Source organism: Dreissena polymorpha, chromosome 6 (assembly GCF_020536995.1).
Source record: "Dreissena polymorpha isolate Duluth1 chromosome 6, UMN_Dpol_1.0, whole genome shotgun sequence".
Taxonomy (NCBI): Eukaryota; Metazoa; Mollusca; class Bivalvia; order Myida; family Dreissenidae; genus Dreissena; species Dreissena polymorpha.
Genome location: NC_068360.1, coordinates 70885040 through 70903240, shown reverse-complemented (window position 1 = coordinate 70903240; position 18201 = coordinate 70885040). Strand labels below are relative to the sequence as shown.

The window sequence follows — 18201 nt, the reverse complement described above, 5'->3', positions numbered from 1 at the left end:
CGTTTTATGAGCCGAAAGCGTAAAAAATATTTGTATATCATATGCAGTTAAACGTTATAGTAATAATTGCACCCCGAGGAGAGTTCTTTCAACATGATTAATTTCAATGACATATTATTAAGCTATTGATATTTACAATGTAAAGCACTGTTCACTTCATCAATAGTATTGTTATTGAATACCTGTATTGAGGGACAACTTTGTAAACATTTGACATAGGTTTTTAAAACGTAATAGAACATAGCATCTGTTGACGGATTAGCACAGCGTGTCCGTTTATTTCCGAATTAAAGCATCACACACGTGTTTGAAATTTTAAGTGAAACGTTGTTGATTTTACTGGTCGACGAATTAAAAAAAACTACGATTGACGTTTGTAGCTTCGTGAAAAAAAATGTTCAGATACATAACCACAATTTAACCTTGAATAACGGTCAACCGTATGCCATACAACTAGGTAAAACATGTATTTACACAAAACAGCTGTAAATAGACTACACACACGCTAATATTCTGACAGATATGCTTTTGAACTTGCAAACGTATATGTATGGATCTTGAAATAACGTTGAATATTCTTTTTGAAAAATCGCCCACTTTTGAGCATTTGTTTTAAACATAAGTCTGATTTATCTATTTAAATTAAGTATTTTGCAATAACAATAAAATGAAAGGCATTAAATAATAATTCCTATTTTTAAAAGTACAACAAATATAAACGATGGAGCCGAAATGAGACCAATTAAATCTCAGTGTTAACGCAGGTATGTATGTATGATTGCCGACTGACATTTTAACTGTATGTGTTTTAATGTTTGTCTACATCCATACGATGATTGACTGTGTGCACAAAAATGCGCCTCTGAACTTTGTTCTTTATAAGATACCTATATAAATTTAACCGAAGAAGTGCGCCATACAAACAAATATGACACATACACATATTCGTACATTTATTGACCAGTGAGCTTTTATGATCATCGTTTGTCCGTTCTTCGTCAACATTTTGCTTGAATGCCCAGCCTTTGAACAAACATGGCCAGAATATTATTTCCAATTGTATTTCCGGGTTATAAACCGGGTTATAAACTGTGTCACTTGGGATGAAAAACAAGGCAACACGGTCGAATTGAAGAAAGAGCTAATGAACACCATGAAGTCAAATATTAAGCAGAATCATCATGAAACTTCCTCAGAGCGTTGTTCCTTATGATATCTCGACAGAGTTAAAAATACTAATAGTATATATTGAAACAGTGTTGTGTTGCGAAACTTTAACAAACGTGGCATAAGGCAATGCCTATACGATTTGGTTAATTAAGCAGTGGTTAATTTGGTTCTAATGCAACTTACATTGCTAGTTATTTATGTTTTTACAAAACGAGTATTACAGTATTCTTGTGTAATATGTAGTTTTCGATCAAAGTGTTGTTTGTGGGCACGCGATTGTGAGTACAAAATAATATGGGATTTTGTGCGAAAGCTCTTTATGCGTTTTAATTTCAGTATATAATATATTTTAGATATAAACGACGAACTATTAGATTGTTGAAATGTGTGCACATAATTAAGATCAACTCACATTATTTTCATAAGACACTAATACATACATTTGAAAATCTGGAGTGGTTAATCTTTAACTATTTTGATCTTGAGGTTCTATATTTGAGTCCATGCACAGGAGCGTGTTAAATTACTGCCTTTCAGAACATACATTAGGATTTTCTGATTTCTTATATTTGTAGACAATTTCGTTAATTTAGTATAAGTAATTTAGTATTAGTAACTTTTTAGTAGTAGTAGTAGTAGTAGTAGTAGTAGTAGTAGTAGTAGTAGTAGTAGTAGCAGTAGTAGTAGTAGTAGTAGTAGTAGTAGTAGTAGTAGTAGTAGTAGTAGTAGTAGTAGTAGTAGTAGTAGTAGTAATAGTAGTGGTAGTAGTAGTAGTAGAAGAAGTACTGTAGTGGCTGTAGTATAATATGAATTGCTGTTGTTATATTATCATGGTTATTAGCATTATTGATGTTCATGTTTTTTCGTCAATATTGTATTCTTGCAAAACGAAATGCACATGTACATTTCAGATTTTCGCGGACATTTAATTGAGTTGTATACGACGGAGATGAATACTGTGTCTGTTTTGCCGCTATGGCTGGGTCTTGACAAACCCATCTTTGACATTTTTGTGCAACCGAAATTCAGTCTTTACAATATTGAGAAAGATGGATCTCGATATAAAACAAACAAAGCGATTTACCAATACAAGGACTTCTTTTACAATGATATAAAGCTCAAACGTGTGTTTGTTCAAGGAGACCCCGGAATAGGAAAGTCTACATTCCTAACTAAACTTGTGATTGACTGGTGCAACGCAGTTTCTTGTTGCAATCCTGATAACAAGGCTACATTTAGCGATGCTGATACTTTGAAGGACTTTCAATTTCTGTTTCACATTTCACTACGAGATGCCAAGGGTCAACGTGAGGTTGTAGAAATGATCAAAACACAAATAATTGACAACATTTTCACGGGTGCTAAACAAACGAAAGCATTTGAGCTTTTACACCAAATCCTTGAACGAGAGACTTGCCTCGTAACTATGGATGGACTTAACGAGTGGACTGATCATTTGAATCAGCACGTTGTACCTAGAATACCAAGCTCTCATACAAACTGCGTTTCGCTAATAACAACACGACCATGGAAAATGGCGGACGAGCGGATCAAAGTTTCTGTTATTGACAGACTACTAGAAATTGAAGGCATAACAGATTCAGAAAAGCTAACAAAGCAATTAATAGTCAGTCTTCAGACTGCTAATAAAATGACACACACTGATTTTATGACATACGTTAACGAACATCACTTTATGCATTTTTTTACGTCGCCCTGGCTGCAGGAGTTGATAGTCAATGTATGGATGAGCAAAACGGATGTTAAAGGCTCATTGTGTGAAATAAATTGTATTCTTCTAGACTCACTATTTAAGAATGCCAATGCGACAGAGGGATCTTTTAAAAACGGGTACTCGATTGAGTGTTTATCAAGTACGAGATATATAAAGAAACAAATGAAAATATTTGATGCACTTGCAAATGCTGCGTTTCAATTTACATTTTCATCGAACACATCTCTAACGTTCAGTGAACAGGAATTAAGGAAATATTTATCTAAAAAACAATTGCAGTTTTGCCTCAAGGCTGGTGTCTTAACAGCAAGGTTCCATTCCGTAAAAGTTGCACAGGGTTCGAAATATTCATTTACGCACGAAACAGTCCATGAGTTTCTGGCAGCATTTCATATAGCAAATTCACAGCAAGACCTGATAGCAAATTTCAAACCTGAACATAAATATAGTGTGTTAGAAATGAGCCAGACGATTATTTATCTGTACGGACTTCAGTGCGAGACAGCTAATAAACTACTAAACCGTTTAGTAGACGACGAATTCTTCAACGACATAAGTAACGGACTGAGTTTGTACATGAAGCACTATTCGGAAAACTTATCAGCATTTCAGATAGACAAATATACAAAGGAAACCGTTCTAAAATCAAAACGTAATGATATGAATTACGATGCACGTTGTCTTGCAATATCAGTCTTGTTCCAGCACATGGTTATAGCTGGTTTCAATGAGGCAAAAATCAGTGGTCAGAAGGACATCTTTCTATATTGTATGGATTTCACATTTAATACATATCTACTTGATTCGGAGACAAGTGCATTAAAGGAACTGCTTAGTTTCAACAAGTCAAATGTTCGGTCACTCATATTAGAAAGCAATGTTTTGGAATCAAGCGAATTACTGTCAGTCATGCAACAGTCAAAGCATAGTCTTCAACGTTTAAAGACTACAGTGACCTCGGAAATTTATAAAGCCTTACATAATTTGAACATACAGGAACTATATGTTATCGGACAAATTGACGAATCACCATTTTCAAATGTTCTTCCGTCTTTGTCTAACTTAATGTTTTTATCAATAGAAGACTCAACTCTTTTTGAACAAACAGTTCTTCCTGGCACAATAGAAGATGTTTATTTGCTAAAATGTACTTGTTCGGCAGTGTTTCTTCATCGCCTACTCGTGTATTTAGTATCAGTACAACATGGTGTTAACTTGTATTTGGAAGCTGTAACTGTTACGAATCCCAATACGCAAATTTTCCTGTCAGAATTATTGTTAAGCGATATGACAAATATCAAACTAAGTATTGAACACGGCAATCATGCTTTATATGATACACTGCGTTGTACATCTATCGGAGAACTGTCCCTGCATACTATTGGTGATGTCTCATTAGCGTCAAAGATTATGTACACTCTCAAGAAATTGACAAAACTTTATTTGCGGGGTACTTATAGCGAGCGATGTACTTTACAACTGCCTGCTACATTACAATGCATATCATTGCAGAAAGTTGAATGTTCAGCTGAGTGGCTGTGCGGCTTGTTGATCGCGCTTTCTTCATTAGATCATTCTGAACGGCCACCGGAAAAACTTTGCGAAACCGAAATTTCGCAAACTTAAGTACCCTTTTTCTTAAAGATTTGCTACTTTGAGACATAGTATGCGATAAAAGTCTTATCGTTGATTAATAATTGGTTATTTTTACTCAAAAAACGCGTTTTCTTCAATATGAAATTTATAAGCAAAGTTGGGGTTCCCATGGGATTTTTGCATTTTCCCATGGGATTTTCGATTTTCCCATGGGATTTTTTCTCCCATGGGATTTTTTTTCTCCCATAATTTGCAAATGGGAGAAAAATCCCATGGGATTTTGAACATTTTAAAAAACGTGTTTTATTTGCGTTTGCAAGTATTTTAACGTTATTTAAGGACTGTATATTGGTTTTATGCCAATTATATATATAAATATATAGTAATAAAAAAATCCCATTTTTAAATGGGAGAAAAAAATCCCATGGGATTTTTTTCTTATTTTGAGAGATTTATTCATGAAACTTTCAGAAACATCATCTTTTATGAAATGATGAACAACTACGATATTTTAATGCGTTTAGTCGTGTTTAAAAAAAAAACAAAAATCCCATGGGATTTTTAAATCCCATGGGACTTTTTATCCCATGGGATTTTTCATCCCATGGGATTTTTTTATCCCATGGGATTTTTTATTCCATGGGATTTTTTTCCAATGGGATTTTTCAGTTTCGTAAGCCGAATAAGTTTCTTAATGCGAAAAACAACAATAAAGGAAATAATAATTATAATTTTGAATAATAAATTGAATAATATAAATAACATGAATATTTTTTAAATGAGTTACAATTAAAGGTTTATGCTAGTAGAACTTATCATTTCTTGTTCGAGCAGATGGTTGAGTCCAATTGGTGAGTATGCCAGCTTAGAACCAGTATAAATGCATCGCAGACAGACAACGCTGTCATACTGTACACACCGCTGAGTAACAATCTTTATTGCATTTCATTTTGCAACAGAAAATGAACTCCGTAGTATAATTGATCTTATATATGCCCTCTGCTTTTGAAAGCGTGCAACACATTAACATAACAATAAGTCCATGCCAAAAACTATGTGCAAATTCCATTCAAAGCTATATACACATTATAAAGGTCAGATGACCCGCGTCATGCGAAAATGGGTCTTATGTCATATGCGGCCAAAGTTGGTCCATCCTAGCTTGTCCAACCGCGCAGTCTGGTCAGGTTCTACGCTGACTGATATATCAAGTCAAGCCATGATTCGTGGTCTCATATCCAAACTCGGTAGCTCCTGTGCGAAACTTTCACCGGAAACGACGGCACCGAGACGGGCGCTCGAACTTTGCGGATGCGCGTTATATGTTATATAAAATAGCGCGATGTGTTTTTTCTTGCCTCAAATTAGTAAGCCCAATCAGCGTTTTATTGTGTTCTTTGCTTCTACTATTAACACGAACTTCAACCGATACGAACATGAATTTTATTTTAATATGTTTATTTAATGCTCGGAAAACTCATTGTATATTTAGACTACTACTTATAAAACAAAGTCGGGTTTTCAACATCTGTTTTCGGCATATAAATTGTTATTCCAGATTTTACGCACTTTACTGTACAAAATACCGTTAGGGCCACCGTGGTTACTCATTAAAATCCAGAGGGCGAGAATGCGAGAACGCGAAAGTACGATGACGACAGTGCGACAATACGATGGCGACAATGCGTTCGTACGATTGCGAAAACGCGCTAGTACGATGACGACAATGCGACAGTGCGACAATACAATGGCGGCAGTACGATAGTACGGGGGCGACAATGCGATAGTCATATCGTACTTTCGCCGTGGTATCATCGCAATGTCGCCATCGTTCTATCGCATTGTCGCCATCGTATTGTCGCACTGTCGCCATCGCATTTTCGAATTGCCGCCATCATACTATCGCGTTATCGCATTGGCACCATCGTACTATCGCACTGTCGGCTATCGCCATCGTATTGTCGCACTGTCGTCATCGTATTTTCGCACTGTCGTCATCGTATTATCGCACTATCGAACTGTAGTATTGTCGCCATCGTACTATCTCACTGTCGCCATCGTATTGTCGCACTGTCGTCATCGCACTATCTGATTGTCGTCATCGTATTATCGCGTTCTCGCATTGTCGCCATCGTACTATCGCATTGTCGACATCGTATTGTCACCCTGTCATCATCGTATTGTCACATTGTCGCCATCGTACTATCGCGTTCTCGCGTTCTCGCCCTCTGGATTTTAATGTGTAACCACGATGGCACTAACGGTATTCCGTAATACTGCTAAAGCATAGTATGATTAGGTCACTCCCAATGCTCAAATCTCTATGTCTATTTTAGTAACAACACATGTCTATGGAAGGATATTTAGGTAAAAGTAACATCATTCGTGGTGAATATTTACATTATGACTGATGCTTATTCTAATTTGCTTTATGACAATTCCAACATGCTTGTTGTCTATTCGTTTAAACTTGATGATTGCTGCAACATTACATCATTCATGATGAATATTTACATTATGCGTGATGTTTATTCTAACATGCTTCATGACAGTTCCAACATGCTTGTTCTCTATCGGTTATACTTGATGATTGTTTCAACATGCTTGGTGACTATCCAATGTTTGTGTGTTCATTATTCCTGAAACCAGTCATAATCGGTTTTGCCACTAAACGTCATTAAAAACGGCAGTTAGCAACAGGCAGTAAGCAGAATGCAAGTTACTTCAAGTGTATCAAGTTCGAATTCCGGAAAAAATAGCCGGTAATCTGGGGCATTAGGTCCCTAACAGGGATAAAAGGTAAATCCCCGCCCGAGCCGTAGCTAATTGATTTATTGTAGTCTTTCTAGTTGCAATTTCTGGTGAGTACAATGCGGAATATTACGGATATTTGCAACATGTCGAATATTTTCGGAAAGTAGCGAAGAGGTTTTCGTCAGTTAATATTCATGTCCGTGCCGGCCGCTAACTTATCAGAATCAATAAAAAAGAACCTGGAAAAATCGGTACCGATCGCAAATTTCCGGAATTCCGATAAAGCTTCAACATTATTTGTTCTCAAATGATCGCGTACTCGAACGAATCTGTCCCTACGCCTCCAACTCCCTTTAAATCTCATCGGACGTACATTGATCTCAAAATCTATCCTTGACGACTCAAATCATATTTCCTGAATAGTTTGGCCTATTGACGTCCCTGTAATTATAACAATGGTCTTTTGGATAAACAACGCTAAGTTGTTGCAATGTAATAACCGTTTAAAATAGTTACCGGTTTTCATTTAATAAAATGATTAAGTCATATTCGAGATTTCAGCGATTGCCAATATTTTGCTTTTGTTTCTCATAAGCATATGGTGCTTGGTATCTGCTATTGACTCCTATGTAGATTGCAAATATTACATAACCCTTACAGCGGCCGAGCGCAGATATCTGCACTTGGCCGCTAAAAAGAAAAATCTTTGCGCATTAATTTAATTCAAATCTCATTATCATTATCAAAATCATCATCATCGTCGTCGTCGTCACTACTACCACCACCATCATCATCATCATCTTCTTCTTCTTCTTCCTCCTCCTCCTCATCATCATCATTAACAACAACAGCAACACCAACTTAACATCATCATCAAACAACAATAAACATCGGTAGCATACAATGTGCTTCATCAACCATACATAATTATATGCGTTAAAACACCATAATAGAACAGCATGAATGAAGCTGTCTATTACTCTTTTATATTTCCTATACCAATATTTTTTTTCGTTAATTGAAGGACTAGTTGAAATCTTCTATAAAAGCCCTCCCCCCCCCCCCCAAATAAAAAAAATAAAAATAAAAAATAATAACCCTAGCAAACAACAATAAACATAGGTTAGTTAGTATACACTGTGCTTTAGCAACCATGCATAATGAATGTTTATGACTTCGGACCGTTGTGATCAAATTTAAAAAAGCAAGATGGTATGTATGCGGCACACAACACATAGATAATTATAGTTTTATACCTTAAACGTAGTTCATCAAAATAAAGATAAGTTATTATCTATGTAATACTTAAATTAGGTTTATAACGTATGCATATTTGTCTAAAACTTGTGAAATGTGATTCGTAAGCCGACGACAACATTATCATTCGGACCCTTCTCCCCACCTAACAATCGAGATTAAACACCTGTGGAGATCCCGATCTTATCAATGAATAAACCGGTTCAATGATGTCAAGTCAAATAAAACATACTATTACTATCCAAATAAATATCTATCAAAAAATGTAAATTGATATACCTACTTTACTAAAACTAAACGATTAGCAAGAAAAATATATAAAGAAGAAGCAGGCAAAGTAGACAAATTAATTGTAACATATGTTTTCTCAGTCTCCCACTGTTGAACAATATAAATAGTATTTATCGCCACCCCAAAAGGGATCTTTATCACACGTTTGGCTCAACTAATATATAATTGTGACAGGACAAACTGTCAACAAATACCTTGTAAATGTTTTATACATAACTCCAATCAAAGGTTAACTTCCAAGGAAACTGCGGCATGTTAAAACTGTTGATTATGACAAAATGTTGTTTAGTACAAATCAGTACAATAGCGTCTGTTATGTGGCCTATACTAATCCAGTTAAATAAAACTTTAATCGCAGAAAAGTTTAGATTCTTTACACCTTTAAGAAAATATATATAACAGTTCTTTCCTGTTTTAACAAAATGATACATTTAAAAATAAATTATGAAGCATCGCTAGCAATAGTAGAAAGAGAAGTAGAAGGAGAATTATTATCATTAGTAGCAGTAGCAGCAGCAGCAGCAGTAGTAGCAGCAGCAGCAGTAGCAGCAGCAGCAGCAGCAGTAGCAGTAGCAGAATCAGTAGCAGTAGCAGTAGCAGTAGCAGTAGCACTAGCAGTAGAAGTAGCAGTAGAAGTAGCAGTAGCCGTATCAGTAGCCGTATCAGTAGCAGTAACAGTAGCAGTAGCAACAGCAGCAGAAGCAGCAGAAGCAGCAGCAGCAGCAGCAGTAGCAGTAGCACTATCAGTAGCAGCAGCAGCGGCAGTGGCAGCGGCAGTGGCAGCAGCAGTGGCAGTAGCAATAGCAGTAGCACTAGCAGTAGCAGCAGCAGCAGCACTGGCAGCGGCAGTGGCAGCGGCAGTGGCAGTGGCAGCGGCAGCGGCAGTGGCAGTGGCAGCGGCAGCGGCAGTGGCAGCGGCAGCGGCAGCGGCAGCGGCAGCAGTAGCAGTAAGCAGTAGCAGTAGCAGTAAGAGTAGCCGAAGCAGTAGCAGTAGCGGCTTTTTGCTTTTTTGTTTTAGAAGTGTTTGTCGTATAAGAAGAACGCAAGGAAGACAAATTAATTGTAACATGTGTTATCTTAGTCTCCGTTGTAGTAGTATTTGTTGTATCTACACAGCCATTTTTCAGTCACCTGAGAGACATGTTTTTATAAAAGATTTAATTGTGGACCAATATATCGTGTATTAATATCAGTGTACCCACTGGGACACCACATGGGGCGAGGATTAACAGTTAAACTAGGCCTTCAATTAATTATGCGCCTAGAGGCAAACAATACTATAACTTACTGATAATTTTAGGATTGGGATGTGTTTGTATCTTATTTGAAATTAGCTAGCTTAATTCAAAAACTAATTATAGCCTCAATATTATCACAAGAACATATTTATTGTGCAATATATAATCATATCACCATCACAATATGCCAGAGCGTTAGTATTTATTGTGCATACATATCCTACAGCAACATTTACAAAACTTATTACAAACCAACCACTCAAGCTTTAATTAAGATTGATTTCAATATATATTATGACATACATTAAAGATCACTGTCAATTATTTAAAAAATAGCTTGATGCTTCGTACTCAGCGATTTAAATAAAAGAAACGTTGCGTACACATTAATTTGGGTTAATAAAAAAGTCTGCAATTAAAATAATCAAATTTAAATAATACTAGATTTAGTTTCAAATTGTCGCTCAAAAAATGTATCAGTTATATCAGTTACAAGGGAATCGATTTGTTTAATCTCCGCAATCCAATAATAATTATGGTGTTTGTATGACAAATTAATAGCTATTCGTCATTGAATGTATGATACTCATAAAAATATTGAAACAATAACCACAACAACAACAACATATGTGATTATGTATATATCTTCTTCAGATACTCTGTGTCATACTTTCAAAATTATCCTCATAAGATTCATAATAATAAAATAAACACTATTGCAATCTTAGTAAAAACCAACTTAGCCGTTATGCTAATGATTTTATGTTCAGTATGCGTGTACATTTCAATATTATATAACAACAAGTGTTCACAAATACCTATGTTTAATAAATATTAAAAACATGAGAACCAATGAAGGTATTGCATTTTAATAGACTAGTTTTACCGTGTGTGTACATTCATATAAAATCATTTGAAAATCACACTTGAGATAATGTCTTTAGGTTTTGCTATTTCTAATCGATTTAAACACCATAAAACCACCGTATTTTCTCTTACATTCTAAATTTTCTTACATTTCCTTTTTAAGCCAAAATATTTATGTTTTCATGATTCTAAATTTTCGGACATACGGATTTTCGTACAGTCAGCTAAACAGCGCTATTTTATCAGATTTTTGCCCTGTTTTTGCTTATCTGATGACCCTTCGGTCATGCATTTTTACAACCGGATTAAAGTAATAAAACAGAATCATGCCTAAGGGCAATCGACCATTACATTTGCGTACTTGGGTAAATTACCTTGTAAACCTCTAATAAGCAATGGTTCCTTCCAACAGCGTTTGAAATGATATCGTATTAAGAAAGCCAAACGTTTATTGTTTTTACTTTTTATATATTATTTCAGTTGATTGCAAAGCTGTTAAGTTGTATTTTTAAAGTAAAGAACGAAGGGAACAACACAATAAAATTATGTACACTGATGTATTATTTCTACTTCAATCAAATAATTGACAAACAAACATAACACACTTGTCTCTAAATATTTTTCGTATTTAAATTTTCCAACACGGAAAACAATATCTTTAAGTGAACGGAAACTTATAATTATTACGGCATAGAGTAAAAGCAGAGTTGTCTGAACCATAAGTAAAATAAAAAATAAAAAATGACACAGCTTATTTTTCCCTCAAGTGTTAATGATAATATGGATAAACAATTAAAGATACATAAAGTCAATTGTGTTGATTACTCGTTATTGAAATATTGCAATGCCAATTATAAGACATCTGATTAAAAACAAAATGTATGGTGGAATACCTAATCTGGAAATACAAACAAATGATACTATTAATGCAACAACAACAATCACATCTTTTCAAGCGCAATCAGAAAACTGCTACAGCTTTGTATTAACAAACATAAATATGTTTGTGCTTATAGATTTAGATAAACTTCAAATCTTTAAGCGTGCTATGAATTGAATATAATTTATATTTAAAAGTTTTGCTACTCTGTTGATAACTAGCAACAGCAAAAAGGAAGATACCATTTTTTATCATCTAATTTTATTTATATTTCATTGTTTATTTGTTTATGATCACAAGGATTGTTTGGATAACAGAGTGTGTCTAGATATACCGGTACCCTTAAAAATATTTTTATGAATTGCAATGAAGCGTAGAAATTAAACAGGCCCTAATACAGACACCATTTTTATCGGAATGCGATTATAGTTTCAATAGCAACTCGTAACGCTTTTTGGATTGAATGTGTAATGAATACTTTTAGCGACAAATTGACTTGGTCAAATACTGCATCTTAAACGGATAAATAAAATTGAAACCATTTATTTTCAATATTATCAACATTATTATTTAGTTATTAATACATTATGCAGCAAACTCTATTAATCAAAAAAATTTGATATAACATCCGAATTCACAGCAAAAATGAGCTGAGCGATAGGTTTTACGATTGTTGAAATTGTTCATGATGAGAATGACGATGACGACGATGATGACGATGACGACGACGAGGAGAAGAACAACGACGATAACAATGACGATGATGATGATGATGATGACACTGATGATGATGATCACGACGATGGCGACCATAACGATGTTGTTGGTGATAGTGACGATAATGCTGCTGCTGTTGCTGATGACGATGCTGCTGCTGATGATGCGGTGGAGGCGGAGGAGCAGGACGAGGACGAGGACGAGGGCGACGACGACGAAGACGACGACGACGACGATGATGATGATGATGATGATGATGATGATGATGATGATGATGATGACGATGATGATGACGATGATGATGACGATGATGATGATGATGATGATGATGATGATGATGTTGATGATGATGATGATGATGATGATGATGATGATGATGATGATGATGATGATGATGATGATGATGATGATGATGATGATGATGATGATGATGATGATGATGATGATGATGATGATGATGATGATGATGATGATGATGATGATGATGATGATGATGATGATGATGATGATGATGATAATGATGAGATGATGACTATGTTGATGATGATGATGATGATAACGATGAAAACTATGATGTTGATGAAAATAACGATACTGTAAGTAGTATATTAACTCATTAATTGTTATTATAATACACAAGCACATGCTAATGGATCTGTATCCGCAAGGCGGTCAAATGAAAACTCACTTGGTATAAATATGAAAAATTGAATCAAAATATCATAATGCGGAGTGTTAAAATGTGTTCAAATCTAGCGAAATTGTTGCAGTACTTTTCTACCGAAACCCAATGCTTAGTCCAGTTATTTTAAAAATAATTTCAAAATACCACGATAAACGTCAATTGGCTAACAAATACATTTGTAAGTTTTACCTCACTCAAAAACAGTATTTATTGAAGACTGTCAACAATGTCCGAGTTTCTTCAACGTAGCTTAAGTACCTAAAGTACCTTTCCTTTTGATTTATCGCAGGATCCTGGGTCCGCACCCACAGTCTTTTAAAGTGTCTGCATTAAAAAAGATAATAATTGTTGTTTGTAATAATCTTTGACAGCTCATCAAAACATGTAAATCCTCATTCGGAGAGTTTCAGTATGATTTCATTTATTTAAAAAAAAAAGACGGTTAACATATTTTATACGCACATATATAAGTAGCTATACGCCATATAACATAGGACATAATGTATATTATAAATCAAAGCGCTGAAGGCACTGAAGTTGTTCGCTGTTGTCGTCCTTGATTAGCTTGTTCGCATTGCATATGCTTATCATTGTGCACAGGCTAATCTTATTTGACGTGCATTAAGCCTCGTTTTCCATGAAAGCAGCCAATATGTGCATATTTTAATGATAAACACTAGACTGGCCAATGGCGTTTACAAGCTGGTATATACATTCACTGCTAGAGCAGAATCATTTGTCGTCTGCTGCAGACAGGCAGTGGTAATCGTTCCTAGCAGAGTGAGTTGTGGTTCTTGCCGTACTTAAGTCTTCTAAGCACCTACTGATTTGCATTTATTACCCATTCTCTTGAAACGCCGACTAATAAAGTGCGATAAACCGCCTTTAAGCACTTGGCACATTAACAAATAAGAACATTCCACACCTAACCGAGAACCGACGCCTTTAATCGCGAAACTATTACCAGAAATTGAATACCGCCAGAAACAACAATGAGCTCACTTCGATTAAATATAAATACACTATATTCATTGCGTCCTAAGCAATCAAACATATCAACCGAAAATACCAGCGAATACAGTATTATATATGACATGCGAGAGCGCCACGATGAGTGAAGAGTGTTTGTATGAGAGTTTGTTTACAGGTCCTACTGGCCTCTTCACGAGATTTATGTAGCCCGACCTGAATGATAAATGAAATGGATGAAGTAACAGTTATATGAACACGATATATCCGTACCAATATCCATGTGAGCACATACTAATAATAATTAATTATTTAATCGCCATAAGCTTGAAAATAAACGTAAATAGATACAACAAAGACCAATTCGGAGACTTTAAATTCTTTAAATTACCTCCCCTGCAATAGAAAATATATATGGAGACTCGCATTCTATGGAATATCAAAATCTCAATATATCTTTCTCCGAAATTTTTTTTCTGGTAAAAATCATCTTAAATTTAGCTGTATATTCGTATGTAATTAATTAAACAAGAGTTATAAAAAGGCATCGCAAAAAATATCGCGTTTTACTTGAATAAGTTACCTCCCTTAAGCCTATCGGAATATCAAAAATACGTATATAAACAAAACGCGTTCCTTGCATAAGTGATAATAAAGCGCGTGCCCGTGCCACTCGTCCTCCAAATACTTACTAAATATAGTACAACGTATCTACAATTATTGCGACTAACTCAAACCTCAGTAAATAAGTAACCAGGATAAATGTACGTTTAGGTAATTAAGATATAAAACATACATATAAAAATTTACATGTTCCCTGTCTGCCGAACCCGATCCATGGACTATAGCCACTAGAGGTTCCTATGTACCTATGTAGCCGGATTGCGCCCTCAGAGCGCCCAACACCGACACAGATCACGCTACTCTCCGGTCAAACACAATACTACATATGACTGCTGCCTTTGTCACCATATTATCAGAATCATTAACGTGCAAAATGGAAACTTTCAACTGTCCTTTCACTTCATACATAAGCCATTGCCGATCTTCAATGATCGCTTATTTCCGAGAGATGCATTTTATTTGTTTCAAGCTTCGAATTTTGATATATGTTTAACTTATTCATTTAGATTACATTATTTTCACTATAAATATTGACTTTGATCCAATTATCATCTGAAAAATACGATTTCGCGATTTCTTCAAAGATCGAGCGAGCCTTTTTACCTGTTTACTTATATATATCTAATTTAAGTTTACACAGATGTGAAGTTGTCGTGGCCGAGTAGGTAAGGCGATGAATTAGAAATATTTTGGGATTTTCCCGCGCAGGTTCGATTCCTGCCGACATCGCATACTTTTTGCGACGCGTTTTATTTCTTTTCTAACGTAATTTGATTTAATATAGCACATAAGCTATGTTTATTGTTAAATATGTTGAAATTTGTATGCACATCCTTCAATTTTAAAATTAAAACAACGTTATGGCTAAATTGATTAATTTACTGCTGAAAATACGAATGATGCATGTTGCATTTTTATTTTTATTTAAAAAAGTAAACGGTAAATTTGTCTATTTTTTTGTATTTTTGCTGTATATAGTGTTTCTATAAAAACTTAGTTTAAAATATAACTTAAATGATACTATTTTGAATTTTATGACACTTTGTTTTTAACCGACCCAATTTTTACTTGGCTGAAATCACTTACATTTCATGGCGCTATTCCATAGATTAAAATTTGTAAAAAATAAATGTCTGTAAAAGAATACTTATTTCATCTTGTTTAAACTTTAAACACCTTTACTGCATCTGTACACACCAACTGCATGCCCATATTTGGAAATTTGAATGAATTATGGAACTTTTATATACCCCAGGGGTGAAAATAAACTGGACAAAAGCCGAGCGTGAGGGTGGTTTTGAAAAAATCGGTTTATTTTTTTTTAAGCATGGAAAGCCTACCTACAAATTTGCATGTAGTTTAGTGAAATGATGCTGATTAGGAAAATAATTAATTAAATTATATTTGGATATGTGCCCATTAGAGGTACGCAAGCTTAAAAAGGTAGAATTACCGAAATTCCCGTTCTTACACGTTGTAGCATGGATCGGGTATTGAACACGATACACGTGTGTATTAGCACCCTACTGTAGTCCCGGCGGGGTTATCAACTGCACCAATACACCGGTAAGCAACCAGGGGAATATCATATGGAAAAAGAACTATCATGCATGTTTGATTTGTTAAAGTGTGTCACAAAATTTCCCTAACTGCCGATGTCGGCTATAATTTCGGTATAAACATGCAAAGAAATTAACATATATATAATGTTATTGCCGATATGTTATTGGACATTTTGTATGTCAAATGTTCATTATTTGTATTAAAATTAAGACGAGTTTATTGAACACGATACACGTGTGTATTAGTAACCTAATGTAGTCCCGGCGGGGTTATCAACTGCACCAATACACCGGTAAGCAACCAGGGGAATATCATATGAAAAAAGAACTATCATGCATGTTTGATGTGTTAAAGTGTGTCACAAAATTTCCCTAACTGCCGATGTCGGCTATAATTTCGGTATAAACATGCAAAGAAATTAACATATATATAATGTTATTGCCGGTATGTTATTGGACATTTTGTATGTCAAATGTTCATTATTTGTATTAAAATTAAGACGATGCTTATTTGCCAGAAAGCGTTTATTTCAAATTCAAAACAAGCAATAATCATACATAATACCAAAATATAAAAATAACAAAATGACAACACTCTCGCTTAACGCAACGTTCAGAAGCACGCGCACTTAACAAAATTATTGCAACTAATGCAAGATGTAATTAATATGTGACTACATGTACTTGCTATACAACCAGTATCATGCGAAAATTGATCTTATTTAATTGTGGTTCCCTCTTTGAATTAATGTTGCCTGTCGACTTTTAGAATAATGTGTCAGAAAGAAATGTATTGCTTGCTCTACAACCAGCATCATGCGAAAATGGATCTTATTTAATTGTAAATCCCTCTTTGAACTTAAGTTGTCAGTCGACTTTTAGAATAATGTGTCAGTAATAAATGTTTTTCTTCAGTTTCACATGTTTTAAGAAAATTTAGTGAAAGATGCAAATGTGTCTTATTTATTTTTTTCTGTGTCTTCAATGTATCTTATTTATATGTGACTGCGTGCTTATTTTTTTTTCAAGAAATGAAAGATGCAAATGTGTCTTATTTTAATTTTATCCATGTCTTAAATGTCGCTTATTTATATAAGATAAAATGATATACTGCCAGTGTCATGCAAAAAAGGATCTAATTTCTTAATATCCACATTCACGCTTTGTTCTTTATTAGCACCGTCTTTAATTAGGCTCTATTTAAAGTACAGATTACTGTGAACTTAATAATTGTGCAACGGTGATGTTGATCCATTATCGTTGTTAATTTAAAATGTAGACAACAAGTTAGCAATTAATGAAATCAGTTATTTTGAAAGTAAATCTAATTTTTTCTGTACAGTAGCCAGGGGGATGTGTATTGAGCGGATAAGATAGGGATCACCACAACAAGTTTCTAATACACAGTATAGACTTCCCCTATTATTGTATTTGTTATTTTCCTGATTGGTATAAATAAAGTGTTAAAGATCATTTAATGTGAAAAGCAGGATTTCTGACATAATTTCAATCGTTTTGCTTTTATACACAATTTCATGGAACAATGAATATATTGGCGCGATGGAACACAATTTATAAATCAAGCTGACAGTATAGTATCAGTTTTTAATTACGTGTAATTTAATTCGCATCTCTCCCTTAACTCGTTCAATGACACGTGAACTTATATCAATTATAAAACATCACGTGCATCATTAAGTATTTTTTTAAATTATGAAAACATATTATATGTTCTACATGGTTTTGTTTAGTTTTTTTTCTCAACCAGAGAGACATTATAAAACATTGTTATATATAAAGCGCTTTACTTTTCTACATTACATAAAGATATATCGATTTTTTTGTTAAGTGTACGT

General features: G+C 34.6%; 1 protein-coding gene across 1 annotated transcript in view; it reads left to right on the top strand.

The window, feature by feature from the left end:
- Positions 1-18201, top strand: part of LOC127835789 (uncharacterized) — a 35029-nt gene that overhangs the window by 709 nt on the left and 16119 nt on the right. Inside the window, exon 2 of the mRNA XM_052362225.1 lies at positions 2082-3637. Within this exon, the coding sequence (XP_052218185.1) occupies positions 2120-3637 (1518 nt within the window). The 5' untranslated portion in view covers positions 2082-2119. The remainder of the gene's footprint in view (positions 1-2081; positions 3638-18201) is intronic.